The sequence below is a fragment of the Mus caroli genome, unplaced genomic scaffold, assembly GCF_978045245.1.
Source record: "Mus caroli unplaced genomic scaffold, Mus_caroli_1 scaffold_1, whole genome shotgun sequence".
Taxonomy (NCBI): domain Eukaryota; kingdom Metazoa; phylum Chordata; class Mammalia; order Rodentia; family Muridae; genus Mus; species Mus caroli.
Genome location: NW_028227256.1, coordinates 43,530,901 through 43,557,930, shown reverse-complemented (window position 1 = coordinate 43,557,930; position 27,030 = coordinate 43,530,901). Strand labels below are relative to the sequence as shown.

The window sequence follows — 27,030 nt, the reverse complement described above, 5'->3', positions numbered from 1 at the left end:
TAAACTGTAATACTTCAATTAGTCAGAAGAAATGACTTGGAAGGCTTCCTCAAAAAGGAATAATAGGTACTTAAGGAGATGGAAATCCCTGAACGTCCTTGATAAGAGGTTGTTCCTCTTATGACCTACCTGCAAAAGGAACAGTCAGTTTGGCAGTGAGCCACCCCAGGGGTGCTCTTTCTCTTCATACCCCACTCCTCCCAATCCCTACTATTCTCCTCTGTACTCTGTCTCTTCACCTTGTCCTTGTCCCCACACTAGATCATATGCCTTTGAATGACAGAAGCCGTGTGGGGATCTATGCTGTGTGGAGGAGAGGTCTGAGCAGAACACGAGCCTTCACAGACAAAACTGTATGAATAACCAAAACCAACTGGAAATTTCTACAGTGAAAGATCTTTGAGTGAGGTGGGTCAGTGTATTTAGTGAAAAAAAAAAAACCATAAAACTACTTCATGTATACACAGTGGGCATTATATGGATAAGGAACCAAGCTGTCAATCAAGCCTATCAGAGTAGCGGTGTTAGTGATGTTCTGTTCTCAACATCTGGAATTTTGTTGTGGAAGAGTCCGCCTCAGAGAGAACCTTTCTTAGGACCCCTGAGATGAAAGTGAAAAACCTCTTGTACCAGGCAATTAATCCACTGGCTTCTGCCACACAGACCATCTCATTGGCGTTCTTGAGAGAATATGGCAATACACTTATCTTCAAAGCATTGGAGAGTGTGCACAAGACCTTCTGTGGATGCTAACACTGTGAGAATACACAAGGCAGTTAGGGAAGACAATTTTGCTGTGCAGCAATCATTAATGAACTGTCACCACAACGAAGAGCAATAACAACAAAACCCAAACCCATTCTCTTGGGAGCTTTTACTTCTCGAGTCTCATAGTTCCATGTGGCCATCACCAACCCTTCCTCTTCACTCAGGCCAGCACAGCGGCTCCTTCTAGACACTGAACAATGTGTAAAACTCTTTAAAATCTGGGGCGTTTAAGAATATTTTCATCAAATAACAGGAGCAAGGGCTTTTTTGGTTTTGTTTTTTGTTTTATTGTTTTTTGTTTTTCCCAGGAGACATAGTATATGCCTTTAACCTCAGCACTCTGGAGACAGGAGCAAATGGAACTCTATAAGTTTGAGGTCAGCCCGGCAGCAAGTTCCAGGTCAACCAGGGCTACAAAGTGAGATTCTGCAATTATACATATGCATGTGTGTTATTATATATCATGTAATATATAGAGAGAACATAGAACACAGAATATATTCACACACATAGTGTATATGTAGTATATCAATGAGATTAATATATCTACTTTTGTGTCTACTTTTGAGGGAAACAGCAAAAATTCTGCTTAAACCTTTTCTTATTTATTTATTTTGGGTTTTGTGAGATACGGTTTCCCTGTGTAGCTCTGACTGTCCTGAAATTCATTCTGTAGACCAAGTTGGCCTCAAACTCTGAGATATGCCTGACTCTGCCCCTCTGCCCCTCCCTCTTCCCCTTTGCCCCTCTGCCCCTCTCTGCCTCTCTGCCTACAGAGTTCTGGGATTAGAGGCATGTGCCAACCACTGCCTGGCTCTTGATATCTTTCTTAATGAAATTAATACACATTATAAGGGAATGTAAAGGCATTGTAATAAGGAAACAATATGGCAGCCTGTATTTGTGAATTACATTAGAAATGGCTCAGTGTTATACAGCAACTCACTAATAGTTCTGCTAAGTGTGTATTTGACTATGTTGTGATTAATGTTACGGCTTGCTTTGTACATATTTAATGATATTATTACAAAACCAAAGTGAGCCTACTGAACAAACCCATGTCCATCTTTCTGGTATCATACTGTCAAATCATATAGTTGCCATTGATGAACTATGATCAATATTTAGGACTATAGGTATAGTTTTGTTTAGGTAATGAATATGTGTATATTGTTACCAAGTTAAGACATTTTAGATGCAATTCCTCTATCTTATAGTGTATTTGATTAAGATATCAATGGAGGAGCTTATGTTCATGTCCTAACATGATCAGCACCTTCAGAACTTGTGTGTGATGTTATTTAGTGGGACCAGACTTTATTAAATTCCTCCTTAGCTCGAACTCTCCTCCCTAGGATCTATGTATCTTATGATTTACTTTCATTTTGATAGAATTTTTGAACTCACTGGATAGATTTCTCTTGGACTTTTTATTTTTGTAAGTTCCCTAGGAGAGACATTTCTCACTGTGTATGCTTGCTAGCTGTTCCCTGTCACAACGAATTTTAGCAGCCATGCAGCCACAACATGGAGACAGCATCATGAAAGAAACAGTATCCAGAGATGGTGCTGGCTTCCTAGCAGGGCCCCTGGTAAAAACTATGCCATCCACCAAAGGTCACACTGAGTAAACTTGATGCACCATGGGCCTTAGGGGAATCAGGACAAAATGTCCACTTTTTTTTCATGTTTTTTTCTCTTGGAATTCTGAAATAATAGCCAAAAGGGGAATGTATGTTGCAGGGAAATGATGGCTTACTAGAAACAGTAACCGCTTACATGGATTTTTAAGAAGCAAAGTTGTTATCACTCCTATACATTACCAGAGATTTTTACCTACTTGTACAACCGCTTTCATTACATCCCTCCAGGTTTTATCCACAGCTTTGAATCGTCTGCCTTCCTCTGGCATTTGAGACATAATGTCCGGAGAGCTGAAAATGGGCTCCAGATAGAGCCAGGTGGCTTGTACCTTGAGCCACTCATCCAGAATCTCCTGCAGTAGCAGCAGCTTGCCCTCCCATTCCCTGAGAAACAAGCACAGCGAATCCAGTCTCAGGACAGCAAAGCAGGCAGTGTCTCAGACAGCAAAGTCCCAACCCACAGCTGCCTGCCAACCCCTTGTGTGATGTTGCTACTCCTATTTTCACTTCTCTGCTTGCACTCAATGGTAAATCAATAAAATTGTCTTAAATAAAACCTGTTTTAAGAATTGCATCAACATTTAGACTTGTAACCAATAACTAAGATAGAACATGTATTCACAAAATTCACATTCTCCTAAATACAATGTGATACACAACAAGAAGAGGCAATATTTGAATTACAGTAGGCTATCAGTTCATCTTTAAATATGGAAAACCTAAGGGCTAAAATTCCTTTATGTGTAAACATCGTAATTACCCCCAAATTAGCAGTTTTCAATTGCAGTTTAAAAATCTCTCTGCATTTCATCCATCTTTGCAATAACCCTGTGCACAACATTTACTTAAGAAATGAGGCTAGGGCAACCAAAGTTAAGTAGCAGGTGCAAGTTCTCCAACTAACAAGGACAAGCTGAGACTTGACCCACAGCTATAACTGTCAAAGACACCATAAAATAAGCAAGAATGCTTTATTAATCAATGAAATTTGGAAGGAGATAACTTTGTTGTATATTAATGCCTTACTCATTTATAAGAAATAATTTATAATTTTCAATTCTTAAAACAAAGACATATGAATAATTCTCACAATTACAAGGGGATTTCAAATGTCTTTCAAAATGATTTTTCCCCAGCATTTATCTGGGAATTTGGGTAGCTGGTTTTCAAATGGAGTCAGGAATGCCTCCAACTGGCATTTCTTCTAGCATTATTTTTTCCTTTTCTCTAGTCCCTTTATGATGCAGAACTGTTCCCATTAGCTAATGATATTGTGCCCAGCCCTTCACAAGAGTCTAGCTATCCCACTTTCAGATGAGTTTACTCTCTGTGGAACCTGGAAGTAGAACAGCCAATCTCAGAGAAGAAATCTCACCCATCTGAGAGTCTCTGATCATCTTAGGTGCAGGATGACCAGAGACAGAAACCTCCAAGTTAGTTTCCCTTGCCAGTCAAATTCATACTGAAGACGAAAGTCAGATTTGGTTGTTTGCCTCTGAAGGTGAAATATAAACCGTTTAATATACATTACAAAGACAAACCAAAGAAGAAAAACTAAAACAGTGAAGAACAGAATGAGAGTTGAATGTATTTAGCAGCCTTCTTTTAAGAAATTTTGATTAAAATCAATTTGTTTGTTTTTATCATTTGCTCCCATTTGCCAGCTATCATGCATAGAGCTGAAACTACAATAGATGTCCAGGGGTTATCTCTGACCCCTGTTTCCAAACTTGGGGAATAGCACTATTATTTGCAGTTTTATACTTTACTCTTTTTAAACTGTTTAGTCACAAACTTCTTAAAGTTAAAAAATAAAGTAACATCAGTTTGATGACAATCAAAATGAGCATCTCAACGTTGTTTGATGCCTTTGTCATAAACAGAGCAAAGGGATCCATACTTTTGCAAAACTAATAAAGGCTACCCATTCCTCATAATGAATTCGACAGGATGCTATATCCTCTTCTGGTCTCTACAGGTAGCTAGATATATGCACACACACATACACACACACACATACACAGGTGCACACACATAACACATTGAGGAATGAAATAATAAGCTTGAAAATAGGAAACGTGAAATGCACAGTCAATCCCCAGGAGAACTTTGAGTTGAATGCAAAGGGCTTGGGTAAAAGTATAAACATTACATATTATTTTACCTCATCTGCTTTTCATAAGGCTTGATGAAAGGAGATCCTCGCATAGTTTGTGTTTTGATAATGTGGTCATCCAGCATCATTTGAATGTCATCAACTGAGGACAAAATGTATGTCCCACTTTCTCTGTAGGGATGAATGACAAACTCCATGGAGTCCCATTCAGTCATCATCTTATCCATGGCCTTTTCAAGAGAATATTCTTTGCTAGCTGCTTCACTAATGCCTTCAAATCTGTCTAAAAATGGTTCCAGGTTCATGTGTATGAAAGAGAAGACTGTAGAGTCATCTGAGGGCTTCAGAGGGTAGCCAACAATGGTGGACATGGCCTCCCAGTGCCTGGGGTGCAGACCAGGATTACAGATCACTTGGATGAGAGGGATGTACTGCTTGAATTCCTCCACCATTGAGTGCACTTTCTTGGTCATTGCCAGTGCATTTGGAGAATCATGGAAGACCTTCTCTAGCTTATACAGCCCTCTCCAGTAATTCCCAACATCCGTTTCTACTTGATCTGGGTTCACCTTGTGGTATGGTCCTTCAGTCCACCATTTGTGTTTGGCACTAAACTCCACAGCAGTTTCATAGAGACGGAGATAAGGGTTCAAAGCATCCTGGATCTTTTTACGTTGAGGATATACTGATGGGACCCAGCCGAATGCCTCCTCTTCTGCATTGAACTGATCAATCTGAAAAGATGGGTATTCTGAAGGTGACTGATGTTTAAAATGTTAAACAGCAGCTCTCTCTGAGCCCTAACAGTAAATTCAATAAGAGTATAGACTGAGCATTAACCTATTTCCTCTTAATTTTCTCTTTCAAATTAATAGGATTTGGGTATTTATGGTGTTCATATGTATACATCCTGAAATGATTAACAGCAGCTAATGAATATTGTATTACCTCACCCTGCAAAGCTATTCTCCTGGCAATTTTCAATTGTGATCATAGTTAAATATGACCACAATACTATGTAATAAATCTACTCAACTTATTTCTTCTATATAACTGAAGTCGAAGGGTTTCATATGCTTTAATTAGCATCTCCCAATCCCTATGCACCAGTAACCACTATTTGATGCATACTCTTACAGACCTGACTCTTCTCTATCCCATCACGTAGTATGAGCCTTGCTGTATCTTGTTTATTAACTTAACATATTCCCTCTGGACTCAGCTAGGTTGTCACAAATGATTTATATATTTAAAGACTAACATTTCCCTATTTTTTGTGTGCATATTTTTTAGGCAATGTTTTGTTGCATTAGCTTAACATTAGTTAAATAAATTTGGAAATAGAAGGAAGTTTTACCCACTAAGAAATATCAAAAATCTGGCTTTGTTCACTGAAAGAACTTAAGTGCTTTGAATAAGAAGCCTAGATACATACTATGGAAAACTGAAATAAAAAGGGTCCAATTCCTAAGAGTTATATGAAAGATGACTTAAATAGGTGGAATATGAAGAGAAGTCATTCAATAATAATTCAAAGTAAACAGGAGAAATACTGCATACTAGTAGCTACTAACACATGTATAATGTCATGTATGCATACATATGAGTTGTGCCTCAGAAGTGTACTCAAGCAAGGCAGTCACAGCTCTGTCACAGAGATGAAGCAAGCAGACCAGAGCACAGGATAAATAGGAAGAAACGGGAAATGTTTTCTCTAAGTTGTAAACTCAGTGAAGAAGTAGTTTGTACAATCTATACAAATAAAAAGTTGCAGCTAGATATATCAATTAATCAAGTGACTTTGAATTCAGTGGCCCCTCTTATCAACCAACATGAAAGTTTATTTCTACCATTTTTATGTGTTTGGCCTATTTGAGATAATTATAAACTATTTAATTATCTAGGTGGACATTAAGGACTCTTAATGTAAGAAAAATATGGTTTGTTTTCATCGTAAACTATAATGAAAATTGCATTATATGTGGTAAAGGATATAGCTTTACTCTTCCAGATTTTCTAATAAGCAAGCTGACTCTGATGCAGCAGTGTGGGAACACAGTGGCTCAGTGAGAGACAATAATGGGTCCAATTTTAAAACAGCTGCACATGTATGAATACACAAAAACTACACTAAACAGCAATGAAATGCTATTACGTATGTGCTTCTCTCAGTGATCACCACCCACAGAGAACCACCCTACTGCTTCTCCTTGAAGCATGACTAGAATTGTGAATTCCTTCTATTATTCTTTTACTTAATGTAACTCAACTGTTTCATCCATTAAAAAAAAAAGTCTCACTTTGTTACCTAGACTGGCTTCAGGCTTAATATCCTGCGGCCTCAACCACTCAAGTGATGGGAGCAAGAATGTACCAGCATGCCTGGATGAATTGATTTCTTAAACATAAATACTTAATACAAACACACTCTTTTTTTATTGGATCACTTCATTCTTTACAGATTTTAATTTTACCTTGTCCGCTGCTGCATCCAACTTGCTGTTTAGCACCTGGGCCTTTTGCAAGTACCTCTGCACATCCAACAGGTCTCCAAATGTATGAAATTCTTCTACTTGTTTAGCATAACTCTCCAATTCCTCCACAAACTGCTCACATCGAAACTAAACAAAAGAACACATGTGCTTATTATTCCTATAAAATAAAAACTCCTGGCTACCAAGAAAAATTTTAAGTATTTGAAAGGCTTACCAAAATTATTAGTGTGGTTTTTTTTCATGACAAAATATAAAAGAAGATAACCTAAAAAAATGACTGGGATCTAAAATACAAAAAACAAAAACAAAACAAAACAACAACAACAACAACAAAAAAGCCAACCTAAAATTTAAAATTAACATACTTAAAAATTCCTCTAGTTCCCTAGTTAATAAGTTGGCCTTATAAAATGTAAGGAATTCTGACTCATTGGATAAAAAATGTGTTAAAATTATATTCTTTAGCATGCTGAAAAATTGTTGCAAAAAATGACTGAGCATTTGAAAAACACATAATTACCAGGATAGGGTTAGAACGAAGATCTATTTATTTAAGAGCTAAATAACTAGCTGCATTATTTTCATAGCATTTGTCAATAATTGAACGCCTTTACTTATCTGTTGCCCAAACAGGTCTTGGATCAGCAACACAGAACCAAAACGTATGAAAGTTATTTTCATTCTCCCATGAGCACTCATGACCTGAGATGTACACAGTTAATAAACCCAGGTGTGAAATATTAAAATTTTAAGATTCTAACATAAAACAGATGTTTGTGCTTGATTCAAAACACTTATTATAAAATTGTCATCGGTAAACTATTCCAAATTAAATGAGTCTAGAAATATCTGTTAATGAATATTAAAAAGTCAAATCTAGGTTATTCAAAAATAGGATCTTTTTTCTATATCATGAATCCTAGGTTGGTTTCTGTTCTCTTTTCTTTTGTTTCCCAGGAAATTCATTGCTCCCACCTGCTGAGTGAAGGGAAATAAAAGGAAAACTGCGTCAATATTGTGTGTAGACTTTTGAAGTAGGATACTGTATAATGAAGTACAGATAGTCCTGAACCAGTTAGGAATTTTCTAAGAGTCAATTATTGTTTGGTTTAAATATCTTATACCCATTGTTCATGTTTTTCCTATTTAAAATGTTGGAAATAGCCAGGTTATTAAGTAGAAATATTAGCCATAGTTTAAAAATAAAACAATTTCAAGGCTATGAACTAGTCTCCAAATAACGTAATTTATAAACTGAATCTTCTTTGGTATAGTAGAAAAACAGTTGGCTTGTGATCAAAGAATATCTTAACTGGCTGACCTGAGTCGATCTTAAGAATTTTAGGGATCTCTATAAAATAAACCTGAAAAGTATAAAACTGAAAATTTTAGTTGATTTATTCACAACTAAAGTGTTTTATGTTTTGTAGAGTGCTGATGGCTCTCTGAAAGACATGTTTGAATGTGCCCCATGCATCAGAAATAAACATAGTAAAAAATGGAACACCAAGAGTGGACAGGGTCTAAGGGTGCTGGTCTTATGTATGCAGTAATTCTGATACCATGGAAGCAGATTAACACGAGAGTGGGCTCATAGGGAAAGGGTGGCTTTGAGTGTTTTCTCTCCCTCCTTTCTTCTCTGTAATTCTCTTTCTTGTAAATGTGCCCTCCTAATCCCTTGACTTCTATTTTCAGCCAAAGGATGATACAATAAGGCCTTCAGCAGATACTGGTCTCTTGAATTTGGACTTCTCACCTTGCAGAAATGTAAGCAGCAAATTTATGCTCTTTATCAATTACCCAGCCACAAGTCTTGTGTTATAACAGCACAAAATGTGCTGAGACACCGTGGGCCAGTGACTGCACTAGCCACTGGGATAGAACTAGAGAGTAAATAGAAACAAAGCTCCCAGGAGCTGGCCATCTAGTGGCAGATAGACCTGACAGTAATAGTAGCGATTGGGTCATTAATATAGTAGAGATGTGTTACAGGGTCTAATCTGAGCAATGGAGAAGCCACCTGAAGTCTAGAGGGCATCTTGGAAAAAGCAACTGAGTGTGACTGGCACGTGTCAGGGCAGAGCGCTGCAGAGTGCAGAGATAACATGCAAGGTGGATGTGAGAGAGGCACAGAGCAGGGAACTAGAGGATGCTTGGAGTTCACAAGTCAGGAGTGGGAAACTGGCCTAGAAGGTAGGCAGAGGTTAAGCTGCAGACCTACCAGAAAAACAAAAAAGGTAGATATGCATTGTGTTCAAGAAAGCCAGAGTGACTGTGAGACATAAAAAGCATGTCAGCAGGAGATCTTGATGTTGGAACAATAAATACAAAATAAAGCAAAATTAAAGCAAACAAGGCAAAAAACCCTGAACTTAGTACCATAAACTGTCTTATTAATGGCCACTTGTGAGCAATGTTTTCCAACATTTTCTCTATTCTACCTTTAAAAAAAATTAAGAAACGATCCCACATCAATCAGGGTATTTGAATCACTCCTTAGTCCTCTATTAGGAGAGATCCAGCATGTGTACTCCTGAGATTACAGGGGGAGAAAGCTACAATGCAGGGCCCCTGTAACAAAGAAGTCTGTAATATTATACATAGAGGTAAAAATCCAAACATTTGCCCAAAAAACAAAACAACAACCAACAAAAAAATGGGAGCAATTTGAAAAATCTATAATGCCAACCTTAAGGGCTTCTTGATATTGTTCTGTTTTATCTTTAATGATTTTCCTGTGCTCATCAAAAATCTCCCCCATTCTGCCATACCACTGGAAAACACTGTTATTTAGTCTGATGTCTGCAGGAGAAAAGTTGACGCACTCGATGAGGAAGGCCAGGCAGTTTTTAGAATCCACTAGTCTCTGTCTCAGCTCCAACATGTCAGTTGCCTCCACTTTCTGAATGTCAGCCTGAAGGAAAGCAAAGGTTATAGACAGCATTATAACGGAAAATTCTTACCCAACATGCCCTATGGAAATATACTGCATAAATACACACAGATGCATCAGAAAAGTATGGCTCAGAACTGGGACCTCCACACAATTTATTTCTCAATTACCCCACCCACTTCACTGAAATAAGAGGAAGAAAAAAGTGAAAAGATACTTAACAATACACACATGCACATACACACGCACACACATATCCATGCACACACCCATGCACATATATGCACACACATGTACACATGAGTGTGCATACACACATTCACTCACACATACACACATGCATATGCACATACACACACTCATGCACACACATGTACACATACACACACACACACACACACACACACACACACTCATACTCTATCTTTTATACACACACAGCAATGGAAGACCAGGGAGGATTCTGTGTATCCCTGAATGATAAAAGTAGATACCATCTTAGTGACTTCACTTCTTTAAGTATTATGCTTTGGGCCACCAAATGTACCTGGCATTTTTGTCAAGTGCTGTCAGTAAAGTGAGCACGGGGCAGACACAGATTTTACCATCATGACATTTGGCATCTAATAAGACTGATGGTCATTAGTCAAATAAGTACAAATGAAAACTTTTGACGTGGACAGCACTGTACCAAGAGGCTTCCTGCTGCTGCTGCTGCTTCTATTACTACTACTACTACTGCTTGCAGCATGTCACAGACTTCCAAGGCAGCCAGACATGGACAGAAGCTTTCCACAAACACATGAGGTGTGGCATGTGGAAAGGGGCAGGCAGAGGGAACACAGGTGAGGGTCTGCACAGATGCCAGGGCTGCAGCAGAGCGCTAATGGAGGATGCTCATTTTTAAAGAGTTATTCTTATTTCTAAGTATGTGCATGGGGTTGGAGGAAGATTAAAGTCACATGAGTTCAATTGCCCATAGAGGCCAGAAAGGGGACTCAGATCCTCTGGAGTTGAGTTACCAGGGGTTGCCAGCAACCCAAAGTGAGTGCTGGGAACCAAACTCAGGTCCTCTCCAGGGGCAGTATGCATTCTTTTTTTTAATCGTTTATTAGATATTTACTTTTTTTACATTTCAAATGTTGTCCTCTTTCCTGGTTTCCCCTCTGAAAACCCCCTATCTGCTCCCCTCTTCCAGTGCTCACCAACCCACCCACTCCCACTTTCTGGCTCTGGGATTCCCCTACACTGGCGCATAGAGCCTTCACAGGACCAAGGGCCTCTCCCCCCATTGATGAACAACAAGGCCATCTTCTGCTACATATGAAGCTGGAGCCATGAGTCCCACCACATGTTCTCTTTGGTTGTTGATTTAGTCCTTGGGATCTCTGGGGTTACTGGTTAGTTCATATTGTTGTTCCTCCTATGGGGCTGCAAACTCCTTCAACACCTTGGGTCCTTTTAAGAACTGATCCATCTCCCTAATCCCAGAAGAATAGTTTTAAATTGAACCTAGATCCCACAGGGACTTTCTGATCTCTAGTCAACTGCCCAAATCAAGTGAAGGAAGAAAGACTGTAGTCAAACTAAGTCAAACTTTGTCACCAAACTACCTCACTTGCATGGGGAAAACAATGATTAAGTATAGCAGAGAATTCAGAATAAGTCTACAATGTGTGGCTATAAGAAAAAAATACACGACCAACCATGTCCCAATGCATAAGCAATGGATTGATTTAGAAACTATAATTTTCACAAGTAATAAATGTCTAGTCAAACTATGTATTTTTGAATTTAGCTAATCAGTTTCCTATCGAGTCCAGAAACTGGGTTTACGTTTCTCCCTGTCTATAATAAATGAGTGATTTTTGTAGTGACTACATTGACCATGTTTCATCCTTATTGGAATAAATTTTTTAAAACACAGAGATATTTTAAGCAACAAATAATGAATCTTATTGGCTAATTTTGTTAAAGATTATTATATGCAATAGAAACTCAGTTTGAATAACCCCAAATTGTTTAAGCCAGTAACATCCAGGAAGATAAGCAGATGGTAATGTGCACAACTCCTCTTTCCACATGAGTTCTTTTCTAACAAAGAGGAAGGCACAGTGATTATTTATACCTATTACCAGCCACAGAACTACTTGATGCCCAACAACAATTAATAAAACATAAATATGCCTCTTGAAGTCTGTATGAGTATGTAAAATTTGATCACACACTCAGAATTCCAGCCCAAACACAGACAACTTCAAAGAATAGAAAGACTTTAACGAAAGCAAGACTCTCTTAGTAAAACTAAAAATGAATGTAAAATTTAGTTTCAGTAATTTTAATAAATTTTGTTTAAGCAATAATTTGAAGAAAATATACATGTAACCAATTGAATTCATTTTTATCATTTTCATACATACAGAATTTTGAATGAGTTTACATGTTTACAGGTTCAGTTAAATATCTTAAATGTCTTAAATATCTTAAACTAAATGTAAAGGGTTCTTTCTAATTTAGATTTGAGGAATTCTATTTTTGAAAAAAATCTCATATCCCATAAAAGATACTGTTATAGGAACAAAAGGAGCATAAAATGGAACTGCTATTAGTTATTTTATATTACTTTGTCTGCTTTTAGATAGAGTTAAAAATAGTAGAAGTAACTAGAAAAATAACCAATGTGAAAATGGAAGGGTTTGATGAGGGCAACATTTCTGCCAACTGTCATAGAAGGTGTTAGTGCATTGCAAAACACAGTCTTTTCAGACACAGAAGAAAGCACTGCTCGAGGACTGAATATCTGTTGATTAAAATGGGGAGAAAGTGTACATCTCAGGTACCCTGGCCTGTTTTGGCCAAATTTTGCTAGCACGCCGGTCAGTATTGCGAACACCGTTCTCAAGAACATCTGGTTAGATAACTACATTTGTTGTTCTGATGCATTCCAGTGTCCATGCCCTGCTGTGCCCTCTCACTCTGACCTGATTTGGTCAGTGAGATATTAGCTAATGTGACACCAGCAGAAAAGCACATATACAATAGGACACTTAAGCATCTACTCTGCTAGGGGAACCTGCACAAGGAGCCTGCTGGAGACAAATGGAGCAGAGTCAATTGCCAAAGAATATTTGCACCTGTCAATGCCACTGAGCACAAACTCAAGGAACAGAGTGTATTATAACAGGTGGTCTAGTCAAGTGACCACACAGAGGCCAGAAGGAGCACCGGGGAGAGGCCAGCCTGAAGCACCAGACTGCAGGCTTGTGAATGAAACATTTGAAACACTGATGACTGGAAGCCTCTGCCTTAACCTTCAGAGTGGTCTATTTCTCTGCACTCTTGGGACAGTTCAGTCCCTACAGTGATACAAGCTCTTCAACAGTACCTTCATCTCCATGAGCTCGGCTGTGTTTAGAGGCGTGCTCAGAGCCTTTTCAGATATCTTCTCAAATTCATCACATAGCCTGAAACAGCAGAAAAATCAATAGTACAAACAGTATTTATTATTTAATGTTCCATTGTATGATTATGATCCATCTATGTGATGTCTAATGAATACAAATTTGTGTTAATTTACTTATTTGCCCCACATAAACTTAATGATCACCTGTCATACTCCAAGCTACAGCATTAAATGACCCCTGAGCATCTCACAGTCAGACACCAAAGACAGTTCACAGTTCTTTCAAGGGGCAGTTCCTGTGCCAATCCCGGAAATGGTACAAAGATGGGAAGTAACTAACTCTATTTGCAGGAAAGATTAAAAACAGGTCTGTAGCTCAGAAATGTCTGGCACATGCCAATACTTCCTACTGGTCTGCCTTGTAAGCAATAAAAATAATGAACAAACTTAGGGTTAGAAGAAAGAAAGTTCAGAGGTAAGGGACTTCAGTGGGGGGTGGGGGGGGATCTACAAAAATTGTCTGGCAAAGAGCATGTGGACCATGCTGAGCTGAAGGTGGGGCTGGAAGATGGATATGCATTTTGAACATGTTTGCAAATCTCAGTGGCAGAATCAACAGAGAAGGGGAGGTGTAACATGCAGATAAGAGGCCATGGAGTGGAGCTGTCACGCAGATAAAAGTGAGAATAGGTAATACTGCTTTATAGGCTTCCTGGTGAGGTAGAGACATGGATAAAGCAGCTGGGCTATCCCTGTCCAGGGCTCCTACAACAGTTTTGCTGCACCTTCTGTAGGCAGGTGAGTCTGACATAATTAAAAACAATGGAGGAAGAAAGCCCAGCTGCCAGGAGCTCAGAGGGTGGTGAGAAGAGGTGGGGCTGTGATAAAATTATAGCAAATGTTTCACCCAGTACAAAGGCCTAGAATAGAAACATTCTGTGAGGAGGCATAGTGATTCACATCTGTAATCGTACTAGGATATTGAGAGGTGACTACTTGGAGTATCATGTTTTCCAAGATAGCCCAGGGACTTAGTGAGACCCTGCCCTCAAAAACTATACAAGGAATATTCTAGTTATTTCTGTGTTTCTACCTTGTAACATTAGAAAAGAGGTTGGAGGACCAGTTATACTAATTATGCTTCTTGACTTAGATAAGTAGACATTCAGCTGTACTCTGACTGGTATTCTCTGAGTTTAGAGTAGCCAGCTATCCTACACCCACACCCTGTTTAGTCCACAGTTCTCCAGTTAAAAGAACAACTTGGTGGATAGAGATGTAGCTCAGTGGTTAAAGGCACTTGGCCGCTCTTCCAGAGGCCCTGATTTCAAATCCCAGCAACCACACAGTACCTCACAATCATCTATAATGGAATCTGATGCCCTCTTCTGATTTGGAGGCATACATGCAAATAGAGCACTCATATACATAAATAAGTACATCTTTTAAAATAAGTTTAAAATCTTTATAAAAATAACAACTTGCCAAGGCCTTAAAGTATCAGGAGCCATCTAGGACAGGCTAAGGCTAATAGGTGACCTTCCTGGGGGTGGCCCACCACTTTTGCATGGTCTGTGATGAGTTAGCTCAATGGTGAGGACCCAAAGAGACTTCATCTCAGGATTGCCTCTTGCAGCTAATGAGCCGTTCCTGTCATTATTAAATTAATATAACAATCCCTGAGCATTAGCCCACCCTATTAATCAAATTTCCTGCAGATCACCATAAAGATAAACTTCCATGAGCTAATGCTGTTTAGATCAATTAATGACTCTATAGAATTCCTGATTTTGTTCAAATAATTTCAGGAAGAAGGTTTTAAGGAATAGTTTTAGTTGCTTTGCTAGACATATGTAATAAAGATAGAATCAAGACTAGAATGTGCCCCCTCCTCATATAGTAAGTAAAGGCTGCATAGCAAGAAACACAGTGAGCTTTCAGAATTACACAAAAAAGTGAAATAGGCTTGGGACAAATTTGTGTTCAAGGAAAAACATTTAGGTCTAAGGATATAGCCACAGGTGTGCACTATGATAAGACAAGGCCATATAAAAGCTGTTACTTTGAACTTTTACGGAGCATGTTAGAATGAAATCCCACTGTGAACTTACAATCAACATCCTTTTGTAACTCCCATTTTATCTATGAGGAAATTTCTAAAGAATCTTTTGTCTAAGAATGTTAAAACAAAAAGGACAGAGAAAAGAAATAAAGTTGTTGGTTGAATAATTTGAATTGGGGGCTCTTGCCACCCACTTACCCACCCACCCATCCATCTATCCATCCATCCAAATGTATATTTTGTCTGTATGTATGTGTTTAGGTAAATGTGTATGTATATAAGAATAGATGAATACTTATGGAGTTGATTTAGACAGATGGTTGGGCCTGACCAAAATGTGGATGTATGAATGTATATATGCCTGTGCATATTTACCTGTATAAAGCATTTTGATTATTTTCCTTTCCTTCCTATATGGCTAACCAAGAGTTAACCAGTCAGGCCAGTGACGGGCTCTGGCCTCCTGTACAGAGAAGGGAATGCTAGCAATAAATCCTTTAACCCAATCACCATGCTGTTAGCAACAAGTGTTAACAGATATGCAGTTTCTGGACTCAGTAACTTAAAGTTAAGATAGGCATATGTTATTATAGAGAGTAACCCTACCCTCTCCCAAGACCAAGTCTTGCCCCAAGGATGCTCTTCCCCTCAGCTGCTTCATAGAGGACCCAGCCCCTGGGCTAAGCTCCTGTCACTAAAGAATAATGGTAGTATGACAAAGTTTGGATTTGACACCCACAGCTCCTATACAGATCGACTCTGAAAACTAATTTATGTATGGATTACACACGTTTTAAAGTATGAAGTGAATGTCCACCTGACTTGTGCAAAAGAATGGAAGCACAATAATTAATTTACATGATTGGGAAGGCATATGTGTAAAAAAAAAATCCTGACAACTGCATCATGAAATGTCACTCCATGTAGAACATGTTTAGCATAATGCTTTTTTTTTGAACTCCCTGTGACACTGATCGACCTGCTTCCATTGCCAAGTATCACAAGGACCACCCCTAGAACGCAAACATAGCCACCCCAGTACTCCCATACATTGTGTTTTCCTTCTGGTGATTGCGGAACATCTTGGCTATCAGTTTCCCACAGATGACATCTGCTCGCTTCATCAATGATTTGATCAGTTCCTCACAGTGCATTTCAAACATTCCCAAGCGAACAGTCTGCAGAGTAAAAAAGATTTACTTATTATGAAGCATGAATTGGAATAAGCATAAGTAAGAGGCTCTCTTCGTTTTTATATTCTCCTCGCTACTGATTTGTGTGTGCAATATAATTAGGTCAGGTTTTGAGATTTTTGGTTCTTGGTTTTTGGTTTTAAATTGTTGAACCAGGCATAATGGTTCAGGTGTATAACTCCTGAACTTGGACAACAAGACCAGGAAGAATGGATAAGTTTGAGGCCAGCCTTGACTCCATAGTGAGTTCCAGGGCAACCTGGGCTAAAGGCCAAGATCCTGTATCAAAAACAAACTGAAGATAATAACAAATTCACATGTGGGGCTGCGGGAGTATCTAATATCTGACCCACCCACCTCTCCCCCACTTCCGGCAACAAATACTTTGTATTTTACATCCATCTATGAGTAAATATCACCATCATCATCATCATTGTCATCATCATCATCATCATGGTTTTTTAAAGTTTAGGAAATTAGGATATTGGTAACTGAATGAAAATTAACTTCCTTTATTTTTTTATTTTGATAAGTTTTGTTTGCTTTTAGACATTGTCATGCTTTATAGTCCACCTGTTGACCATGAACTTGCAGTCTGCCTGCTTCCTGAATGCTGGCACTACAGGTGTGTACCACCCCATCCAGCAATGACTTTCAAATACGTTATTTGTTTCATATTTAAAAAGTAATACATGGGCATAGTAGGGAATCTGAAGAATGGTTTTAATAAAGGGGCCAAGAGAGGATGTTTAGTAATCTTTAGTATCTTTAGTAATTGAAGGAAGTACATTGTGGATTCATTGCTGTCGTTTCCAAAACATTTGTCAACATGAAATTTAAAAGTCAGGTTCTTGGAACTGGGAGGAGATTCCATACTTATGCTCCTTTCTATTCATGTTTCTTAAATCCCTTTTCACCTTGCACTGGCATCTCATGCATGTGAGCACAAGGACGGTATGTGTCCTAGCTGCCTGACACTGAGACACACGCCAGGCTGGCAAGTGTCACCACTTCTGGGTGCATATTCCTATTCCCTGGGGGCTCTAACACTAGATGTTAATACACCTGAGACAGACCATTCTCTTCCATCAAGAGTTATAGAGAAACGACAGTTACCTTTCGAGATGTGTACTGTATTTCTTCTCCTAGCTTTTGGTATTTGCGAATTTCCTCTATTAGTCTCTCATAGTTCTGATTTTGAAACAGGAACTCATCAATATCACGCTCAGCTTTTCCAGTAATCAAGAACTGATACTTGTCATACATTTTGAGATGCTCGGTTGGTGCCACACTCTCTCGCAACACCACCTCTCTAATCTTTTCCTTATGGGTGTCTATGATTTCATCCAGAATTATGGGCTTCAAGGTTGTTGGCTTAGATTTGCTTTCCTGAGCAGAGAAGGGAAATGGTGTCATTTCACGTACCTTTAGCTAACTTAACCCTACTATATTATCTCCCAGAAAGGGTCAATCTTACTATATTGCCTTTTCTATACATAAGAAAAGGCTGTTGTAATTTACTAATCTCTAATCTATAGAAATATGATCAGTCCAACCTGAAGAGTGTTATATACTGTAGGTTTTGTATAATTTTTGTTTTTCATAAGTGCTACCTGACATTTTATTTTATTTGTTTTGCATTTGTTTTTGTTTTTCAGCACAATTGGGCAAATGGTCATTTGAAAATACATGCAAAAATAAAACGTAGGATGCAAAACAGAAAAGTCCAAACATTGCTGTGTTAGCTTTCCAAGGCTGGCTTTGGCCTTAACTCTTAAAAAGATGCTCATGCAGAGCCCCATCACCACACTCCTCAGACAAGTGAGGTCAAACCAAAGAAAGATTGCCACTCACTAGGTGGCCTTTGATGCTGATCCCTAGTTGCCAAATTCCTATTCTGCAACCAGGGTTGGAATAACAGTGAGCAAGAATGCACAAGAGGACAATTTAATTAGTACATGAATATCAACATTCAACTCCTTCCCCTTGTAAATAAGAGGATCAATACGTGTGTTGGCATAGTTTATAATCTGAATGGTAACTCCTAGAAACATCTGTGCTGTGCCATCTAGAAAAAGGCATTTTTAAATCTGTAATGAGTAGAAATCAGTCTATGGTGGGCTTTCTATGACACGGAAATTGATCTCACCACCTTAGATATCCCGTGGGTGTCTGCCTGCTATGCCTACTACTGGGCACTTCAGAAGATCAGCTGTCTGAAAAGCTACATTGTTTATAGGAACACTACTGAATGTTACCACCTTGATCAGTCCCTCAGTCTTGGGCTCAGGGTGCACTTGGTATTGTCTCTTCTACAAAACAGTTTTAGAATACTTCATCCCACACAATGGGCTGTGTGCAAGGTGGATTTATGGGTTCTCCTGTGAAGGTCATTAATACTCATCTTAGGCTGTTTTTTACATTTTTATTAGCAGCTTGTCTAATTTCTAAAATAGGGCTATTTTTCTAGATGTAATTAGATTTTCAGACTGAGAATCACCTTAGAAAGTTTCTAATATTAAATTTAATTAGTGCTCATTGAGAGTTAAGAAAAAATGATATTTCATGTGATATATCAAGGTGTTCAAAGAATATCATATTAGATCATGAAACAATTATGAGTTTACACTCATGGTGCCTCAGCCCTTACCAGTTTGCCTTCCATGGGAAAGAAAAGTGTATTTTAATCTATTTTCCATTCCTATCAAATATATCAATGAACAGAAATATGAATCTGCTTCTGCATCTACTACCAAAGGTCATTGAGACACCGTGTAATCATTTTATTCAAGCTAGTCTTATAATTTATTTCAAAATCTCGCTGAACCTCAAATCACCTAGAGACATCTAGGGGTAGTGATCATAGAGAATTCTGTAATTTTTATTTTTTAAAATGTGACCAAGTAAGGCTGACAAAACCATCACCCCACATACAATGCCCCATGCATCTTTTAGCTCTAAAAATCTGACACAAAACAAATATTCTCTTCTTGAAAGTCTAAGTTACATATTTTCATACTAATGTAAACTCATCGCATACACTCTTTACTGTAGGCACCAGGAAGGGATATAAAAGTCATCTTTTCTAACCATAAAATCATAGCAATAGAGTTTATTTAGATAATTATAATCAGTACTTAGAGTTTAGTAATTCTTATCTTATTAACTTGCTATATCAGTGTGCTTCATAAGCTACCTTAATAATTTCTGTTCTTGAAAAAAAGGTAAAATACTAGGAATAAATGCAATAAATGAGTTGGAGTTATGCAAAGGCAAAGCAAGCAGTAGATTTTAACAGACTTTGAAATGTGGTGATATGAAGAACCAATAAGCAGAAAACAACTATTTCAGAATACATGAATATGTAAGAAAATTACTAAATTTGGTTCTTCTAATGTATGCCAAGGAATCAAAGTAAAGGGGGTGGGGGGAGCTATGTAGCCAAGATGGGAGCAGGTCATTGTGTACTTGCATGAGCCTGAAGACTTCAATCATCTTTATGGTCAAAGATTTGTTGACTCCCCAGCAAGGAGGACATGGGGGCAGAGTATGACTGTCAGAAGACAAAGTGTCAGAGTAGAGCAAAGTAGCACTCTCAGGAGACGTATCTTGAGAAAACTTAAAGGACACAGAACCTTTTAATTGGGAGTTGGGGGTGGGGGGAGGGACGGGATGAGGAATTTGCCTATGAGAGAGAAAGAAATAGTAGCCTTAGCAGTCCACTATCAGAATTCTAGTTTCTGACTTGGATAAGCATAGAACCAGTGTGTCCAAAGTATCATTAAGTCAAAAATTGTTCAGTCAAAGCTGAGCCTTCCAGGGCTTTCAAATGATTACCAAATTCCAGAGAAGCCAACTTGGGCAGCAGCCACAGAGATGTCCTGAGGTCTTATGTCTGTCACATAGTAAAAAGGAAAGAACCCAGAGGTATTAGCCACCATGGGAAGAGCAGAATCACACAGGCCAAGACCACAGACAGTGGTATTCTGAATGGAAATTTAGAATTAGCGAATTCTAAATTCAGAATGGAAAAGAATTAGTATATGTAAAGAAAAAAATAATTAATAATTAGTAAAGGCAATCAAAATTGTCCAAGTCTGTTTGTATGAAGAATAATAAAATTTCTAGAAAATAAAATAAAAAAATTGTATCTGCCAAAGGGGACATTGTCTCCCCAATGTATAATTTATTTTTTATTCTTTTTTCCCTTTTATTAAACACAGATTATTTTCTCATACAGTATAATTTGAACACAGTTTCCCATTTCTCAACTCCTCTCAGTCCCTCCAACTCTTCTCCCATCCAGATTCACTTCCTTTCTGTCTCTCATTAGAAAAGAATAGTCATGCATAATTTTATAGTCAAAATGTTAAGTAATCTAAACCTGTCCAGTTGGGGCTTCTATTGCTATGATGTAACACCATGACCAGACACAAGTTGGGGATCAAAGGGTTTATTTTGTTTATACTTCCACATCATGGTCCATCATCTAAGGACATGAGGGCAAGAACTGAAGAGAACAGGAAATTAGAAGCAAGAGCTAAGGCAGAAGTGATAGAGGAGAGCTGTTTACTGGCCTGCTCCCCATGGCTTGCTCAGTCTGCATTTTTTTAGGTTCCAGGACCACCAGGCCAAATGTGCCCATCAATCACTAATTAGGAAAATGCTTTAAAGACTAATATTAGGGAGGTAGTTTCTCAGTTGGGGCTCCCTCCTCTCAGAGGACTCTAGCTTGTGTCAAGTTGACATAAAATTGGCTAAAACAAAACCAAGTCGTGAGTTACATATAAGATAAGTACATACTGCATATAAAAAGAAATCATTTAGAAATATACAAAAACCCTATTCTTTCTCTTTTTTAATATAAAAATTAAGAATAAGCACTCCAAACCGCAGCTAGTGATGCATCTACTAGAGGCTAAGATAGGCTGTGAGGTGTGATGGGGATGAGCTTCCAGGACAGCAATCAGAATATCCTTGTTACTTACCCATTGGGAATACAATTTTGTCTCAACTCTTGGCACAAAGCTGACAGCCTTAATCATGATTTCATAGATATTTACAAGAATATCTATGTAGTCATTAAACTCGGGTTCAAAATTAATGTCATCTTTATCAAGAACCAGTCTCATGATGAAACCTGGATGTTCAAAAGCTCTAATTGATTCCTGTAAAATGAAATAAAATAACCATAGGTATACATAGAGATATAGAGATGTGGAGATCAATTGCTGTGAATGAAAATTATGCCAGCCCCAATTAAATACACTGAACGGACTTTCTCTTGTACCTGAGACTCTTAAACAAGAGCAGATCCTACTGAAAAAACTGCAGGAGTGATTGCCATCCTTGGTACTACTTGTTACTGTCTTACCGGACCTAGAGGTTAACTATTGGGTCAAACACATTGATCCCAAGGCACTGCTCATGCTGTAGGAAACAGTCTCCTTCCTGAGATAAAAGGAACTCCTCAAAGCAAGCTATACCCAAGCCTTCAAAACTCATTCATCCTTCAAGGATTTACCCAAATCCTCAACATTGTGATGATAATCTTATCCAAACTGTGCAAGTTGACCTAACTTTTTAGCATGCAAGTGTAATAGATCTGAAGATTCTATTCCATCCTGCTATCTCATCAGAAAAGCTACCTTGACAGTTTCCTTTCTGAAAGGGCACACCTTTCAAAGGCACACCTGCTAGCTGAGCAGGACTTACAGGAGGTTGGGCAATGAGGTCTGTAAAGTCTTGCATGGAGACGAGAATGAGGTCCTGCAGCTGTAAGGTCATGAGTGTAGCAGCACAGTTGAAAAAAGAGTCCAATTTGGCGCTGCTCTTGCCAGTTGGCAATTGCTTTTTTTTATTGCCTTTGTAATAAATATTCTGCACTTCTGGAAACCACCTTGAAAGAAGAAAAGACATTTAGAAGTCAATACCCTCAGTGTATTATTCCACTTACATTAGGCATTAACAGTAAATTCTAGACATCCAAAGGTCTTCATAAAGGGGTATATTGCTAAGTGACATTATCTACTCTCTGAGCCCTAAGTGGTAGAGTATTTCACTTCTCCAAGGAAAAGAAATTTTAAATCATAACCAATAGAAAATGACTCAATGATGGTGTGCTAAAAGACATAAATCTACCCTTGCAATTATAGTTCCTGCAGTTTTTGAAGAAATATGAGCACCTTACTGGACACTTCTCTCCAGGCTCTTAAATGGTCCCCATGGAATGTCTGTTAGTTTAAAGCCATAGAGTGAGTAAATGATCAAAGAGCTAGCTTATACCAAGTTAAAATCTCATGGTATGCCATGCTAGCATTTCTCAATAGCTTAAAAACAAGGCACAAATAAAAAAACATCATGGATTTTATTTTCCCAATTTCCCTTAATGTGAAATACTGAAAGAATGACTGATTTAAAATGAAGTTTCAAAGGCACATGTGTCCTTGTAATAAAAGAATAATGGTGCAATTTCATATGTAGCTACCTCATGCTGAAAATCACTGACGTTTTCAACTTATAAAATCCTTGTTGGTACTGCAAGATTAAAGAACACTGGTACTTTCTGCCATAAGGGCTAATGAATAGTTGATAGAAATGACCAGTGTGTCCTAACAGAAGAAATCTAAGTTTTAAATATAAACTTCTGCTTTACATGTACTGCAAGTCCACTTATGTCCTAGGCACAGTGTTTCAGAAGGTATAAAAAGATACTACATCATTTTTTTCTCTCATAATAATGAAAGCAGTGGATGCGTCATGGGAAATAGCTAGAAGTCAAAGGACAGAGAGACACTTTACATTTAAATCTTGGAGAAAGGCTTAGTAATTGCCAAAGCCCTAGTAGAAGCATCAGAGGTAGAAATAGAGTAAAAACTAAAAGAACTCATGCTATGTTTCTACAAGCTGAGGGTCAAAAGATGCTCAGAAGGGAGGTCAAGAGAGATAAGAGTCACGATGCAAGTTTTCAAACCAAATTAAGAAGCTGTATTCATTATTTTGTCAACAAATGAGAGATACTAAAATGAAGGGAAACATTTACAGAAACACAGGAATGGAGACGTCATTTATAATTTGCAAGGGTCTATCTCAATGATTCTCAACCTGTGGGTTGTGACTCCTTTGAGATTCAAATGACTCTTTCACAGAGGTCATATGTCAGATATCCTGCATATCATATATGCATATTAATATTATTATTATTCATAACAGTAGCAAAATTACAGCTAGGAAGTAGAAACAAAATAATTTTATGGTAGGGGGTCACCACAGCATGAAAAACTGTATTGAAGGGTCACAGCATTAGGAAGTTGAGAACCACTGCGCTATCTACATATTGGGTAACAGCCAGCTAGGAAGATAGCTTAGCTGGTAAAGTCCTTTCCCTGTAAGCCATGAGGACCTGAGTTCAGTCCCTAGAACACACATTAAAACACCAATAAAGCAGTGCACTCCAGACTCCAGTGTTGGTTGGGCAGAGACTGGAGAATCTCTGGGGTTTCCAGAGAGCCAGTAAAGTCAAACCCACAAACCTCAGCCAATCAGAAAATCTGTCTCTAAAAACAAGCTGGAGACATCTAAGGACAACATCACATGCACATGTGTGGGCTTCTCAGCACACATGATTGCTTGCATGTACATATGTGCATGTGTGTGCAAACACGCACACAGTAAAAATGGGTCTGCCCATGGCAGAAGCAATGGGAATTAAGATGAAAGGGACACAGAAGGCATCTCAATGACTGGTAGTCAGAAAATAGGTCTTAATAGATACAAAAAGATTGAGCTTCAAAATTAGAAATCAAAACATGATGACTGGAGAGTCACCAGTGTGTGGAGATAATTTTAATTTGACCTAATTTTAATGTCCTATATTTAATAAATTAATGACCAAGCTAAAGACAATTGTCCTATGTGTCCCTATTTAATTGTCTGGCACCTATGTAATTAATTATCATATGTGTCTATTCCATTCTGAAGGACCAATCCAAGGAGATATTTAATTGTGTTTTAATAGATCTAATAGCACTGAAGTCACAAACTTTTTTAAGCCATAAGCATTCCCTCCTGGGTCATCCTCTAAATGATTTTATGTTCCTCACCCAAAGCCATGAGAGAGCACAGCCTGTGCCTGGCATGTAGATGTCACACACGCAAAGCCTGGCGGTGACTTAAGGCATGATATTTTTGCCTGGTATCCACCAACTCACAGTGCAGAGGCCATAGCAGCACATTTATAAGAAGGCCACTGTTAGTGACAAGCATCTCAACTTCTTTCTACTCATTGCTGTCTGCAACATCTGGACACATTACAGACCAAGATAATTAAGGACAAATTTGACTCTGAGACAGAAATATGTTAAAAAAAACCAACAAACTGTTGAAGTGAATTTTCTAGAAGTTGTTTAAATGAAGCACTTCACCAATCACATCTCTAAACTTAAACATTCCTACTGAAAGTCCAAAACGTTACGTTTTAAGTAGTGTCTCCTTGGCAGATTCCATGTGTTTAATGACAATGTTCTGAAATTCTGACAGCTCTAATGCATCCTGGCGCTTGTGAAACTCTTCTATGTCAACTAGACGTAATTTCCTGGAAGAGATAAAAATAAACAGCAATTTAAGATAAAGAGTTTGTGGTGTTTATGATTTTGCTAAATTATCTGTTCTGAAAAATACCCTATTCCTAGATTTATCATCAAAATCTGTACTCTATAAAACTCAACTCTCAAGAACATGAGATTTTCTGTGGTAGTCAGCTTTCTGTTGCTGTGACACAATGCAAGACAAAGACAAGGGCAGAAAGCTTTGTTTTGGCTCCTGATTTCCAAAGTTTCAGTTCGTAGTCTGTTAATTGGCTCTCTTGCTTCAGGGTCTGTGGTGAAGCAGAGCTTCATGGTGGAGTGACAATGATGACACAGAAGTGTTCAGCAAGTGGCAGCTGGGAGGAGGGAGGCCAAGGGACAAGGCAGCTGGGTGGAGGGAGGCCAAGGCAGCTGGGTGGAGGGAGGCCAAGGCAGCTGGGAGGAGGGAGGCCAATGCAGCTGGGAGGAGGAAGGCCAAGGCAGCTGGGTGGAGGGAGGCCAAGGCAGCTGGGAGGAGGGAGGCCAAGGCAGCTGGGAAAAAGGGAGAAAGGCAAAGAGCTTTTGAAAGTGAAGGACCTGAGGACAAGATACAGTCTCTGAGGGCAGGCCTCCAGGATCCACTCTTCAGCTAAGACACACCTCCTTAGTTCCTGAGTTTCCTTCCTTTCCCAACAGGCCTATTAATGGTGAGCTCATAAACTGATTAATCTACTCAGGCCAGAGCCCTCTCCATCCACTCTTTCCCCACAGCCTTCTCTGAATACCGAAGAACTGAGAACAAGCCTGAAGTTGAAACATATGAGCCTCATAGGGGACCTTTCAGACCCAAACCATAACAGTGACTGAAATTTTAAAGTAATATATATAGATTCAACAGGAATATGACATTGGGGAGCATCACTGCTAAGTGGAAGAGCATCGAAACTGGAACTTGGTGAGAATTTAAACTGGACTTTCATAGAAACCAGAAGGGTTAGAACTGAAAGGGTGATAAAGCTTTATGCATTTAGAGCTGGCTTCTTTTTTTTTTTAATTGTATATTTTCTTCATTTAGATTTCAAATGGTATCCTGAAAGTCCCCAATACCCTCCCTGCCCCCACCCTGATTCCCAACCCACCCACTCCTGCTTCCTGGACCTAGCATTCCCCTATACTGGGGCATTTAATCTTCACAAGACCAAGGGCCTCTTCTTCCATTGATGGCCTACTAGGCTATCCTCTACTACATATGCAGCTAGAGACACAAGCTCTTGGGGTACTGCTTAGTTTATATTGTTGATCCTCCTATAGAGTTGCAGACCCCTTCAGCTCCTTGGGTACTTTCTCTAGCTCATCCATTGGGGGCTATGTGTTCCATCCAATAGATGACTGTGATCAGCCACTTCTGTATTTGTCAGGCACTGGCATAGCCTCACAAGAGACAGCTATATCAGGGTCCTGTCAGCAAAATCTTGCTGGCATATGCTGACTTCTAATACCAAGTAAAACAATTCTTCAAAAGGAAGCCCTGAGGAGCAGGGAGCCTGGGGAGGGGAAGGTCTCTGCCAAGGAGGCCCCAGAACCCCCAAATCCTACACCTGTATGAATTTCAAAAGACACAGGACTTGCTGAATCCCAGATAAGTCATGGGGATGCTTGTAAGATACTTTTGGGGGAAATAATACAACATATCTTCATTTATTTGTAAAAAAATTTGCTAAACACTTACACTTTAAGATGTTGCAACAAATCACCCATTATAGAAAGTGTCTGTGGGATGGATATATATATGAGGGCCTCTTAGTTTGGGTTTTACTGCTGTGAAGAAATGCCATGACCAAGAACTCTTATAAAGGACAACATTTAATTGGGGCTGGCTTACAGGTTCAGTGG

At 38.7% G+C, this 27,030-nt stretch overlaps 1 protein-coding gene across 1 annotated transcript in view; it reads right to left on the bottom strand.

Moving 5' to 3' along the window:
- LOC110288938 (dynein axonemal heavy chain 7-like) overlaps positions 1 to 27,030 on the bottom strand; it is a 326,234-nt gene that overhangs the window by 254,550 nt on the left and 44,654 nt on the right. Inside the window, exons 10-19 of the mRNA XM_085837019.1 lie at positions 25,047 to 25,166; positions 22,289 to 22,472; positions 21,562 to 21,741; positions 17,690 to 17,962; positions 16,431 to 16,558; positions 13,301 to 13,379; positions 9,712 to 9,936; positions 7,002 to 7,148; positions 4,576 to 5,261; positions 2,609 to 2,795 (exon numbers count right to left, since the gene is read on the bottom strand). Of these exons, the coding sequence (XP_085693145.1) occupies positions 2,609 to 2,795; positions 4,576 to 5,261; positions 7,002 to 7,148; positions 9,712 to 9,936; positions 13,301 to 13,379; positions 16,431 to 16,558; positions 17,690 to 17,962; positions 21,562 to 21,741; positions 22,289 to 22,472; positions 25,047 to 25,166 (2,209 nt within the window). The remainder of the gene's footprint in view (positions 1 to 2,608; positions 2,796 to 4,575; positions 5,262 to 7,001; positions 7,149 to 9,711; positions 9,937 to 13,300; positions 13,380 to 16,430; positions 16,559 to 17,689; positions 17,963 to 21,561; positions 21,742 to 22,288; positions 22,473 to 25,046; positions 25,167 to 27,030) is intronic.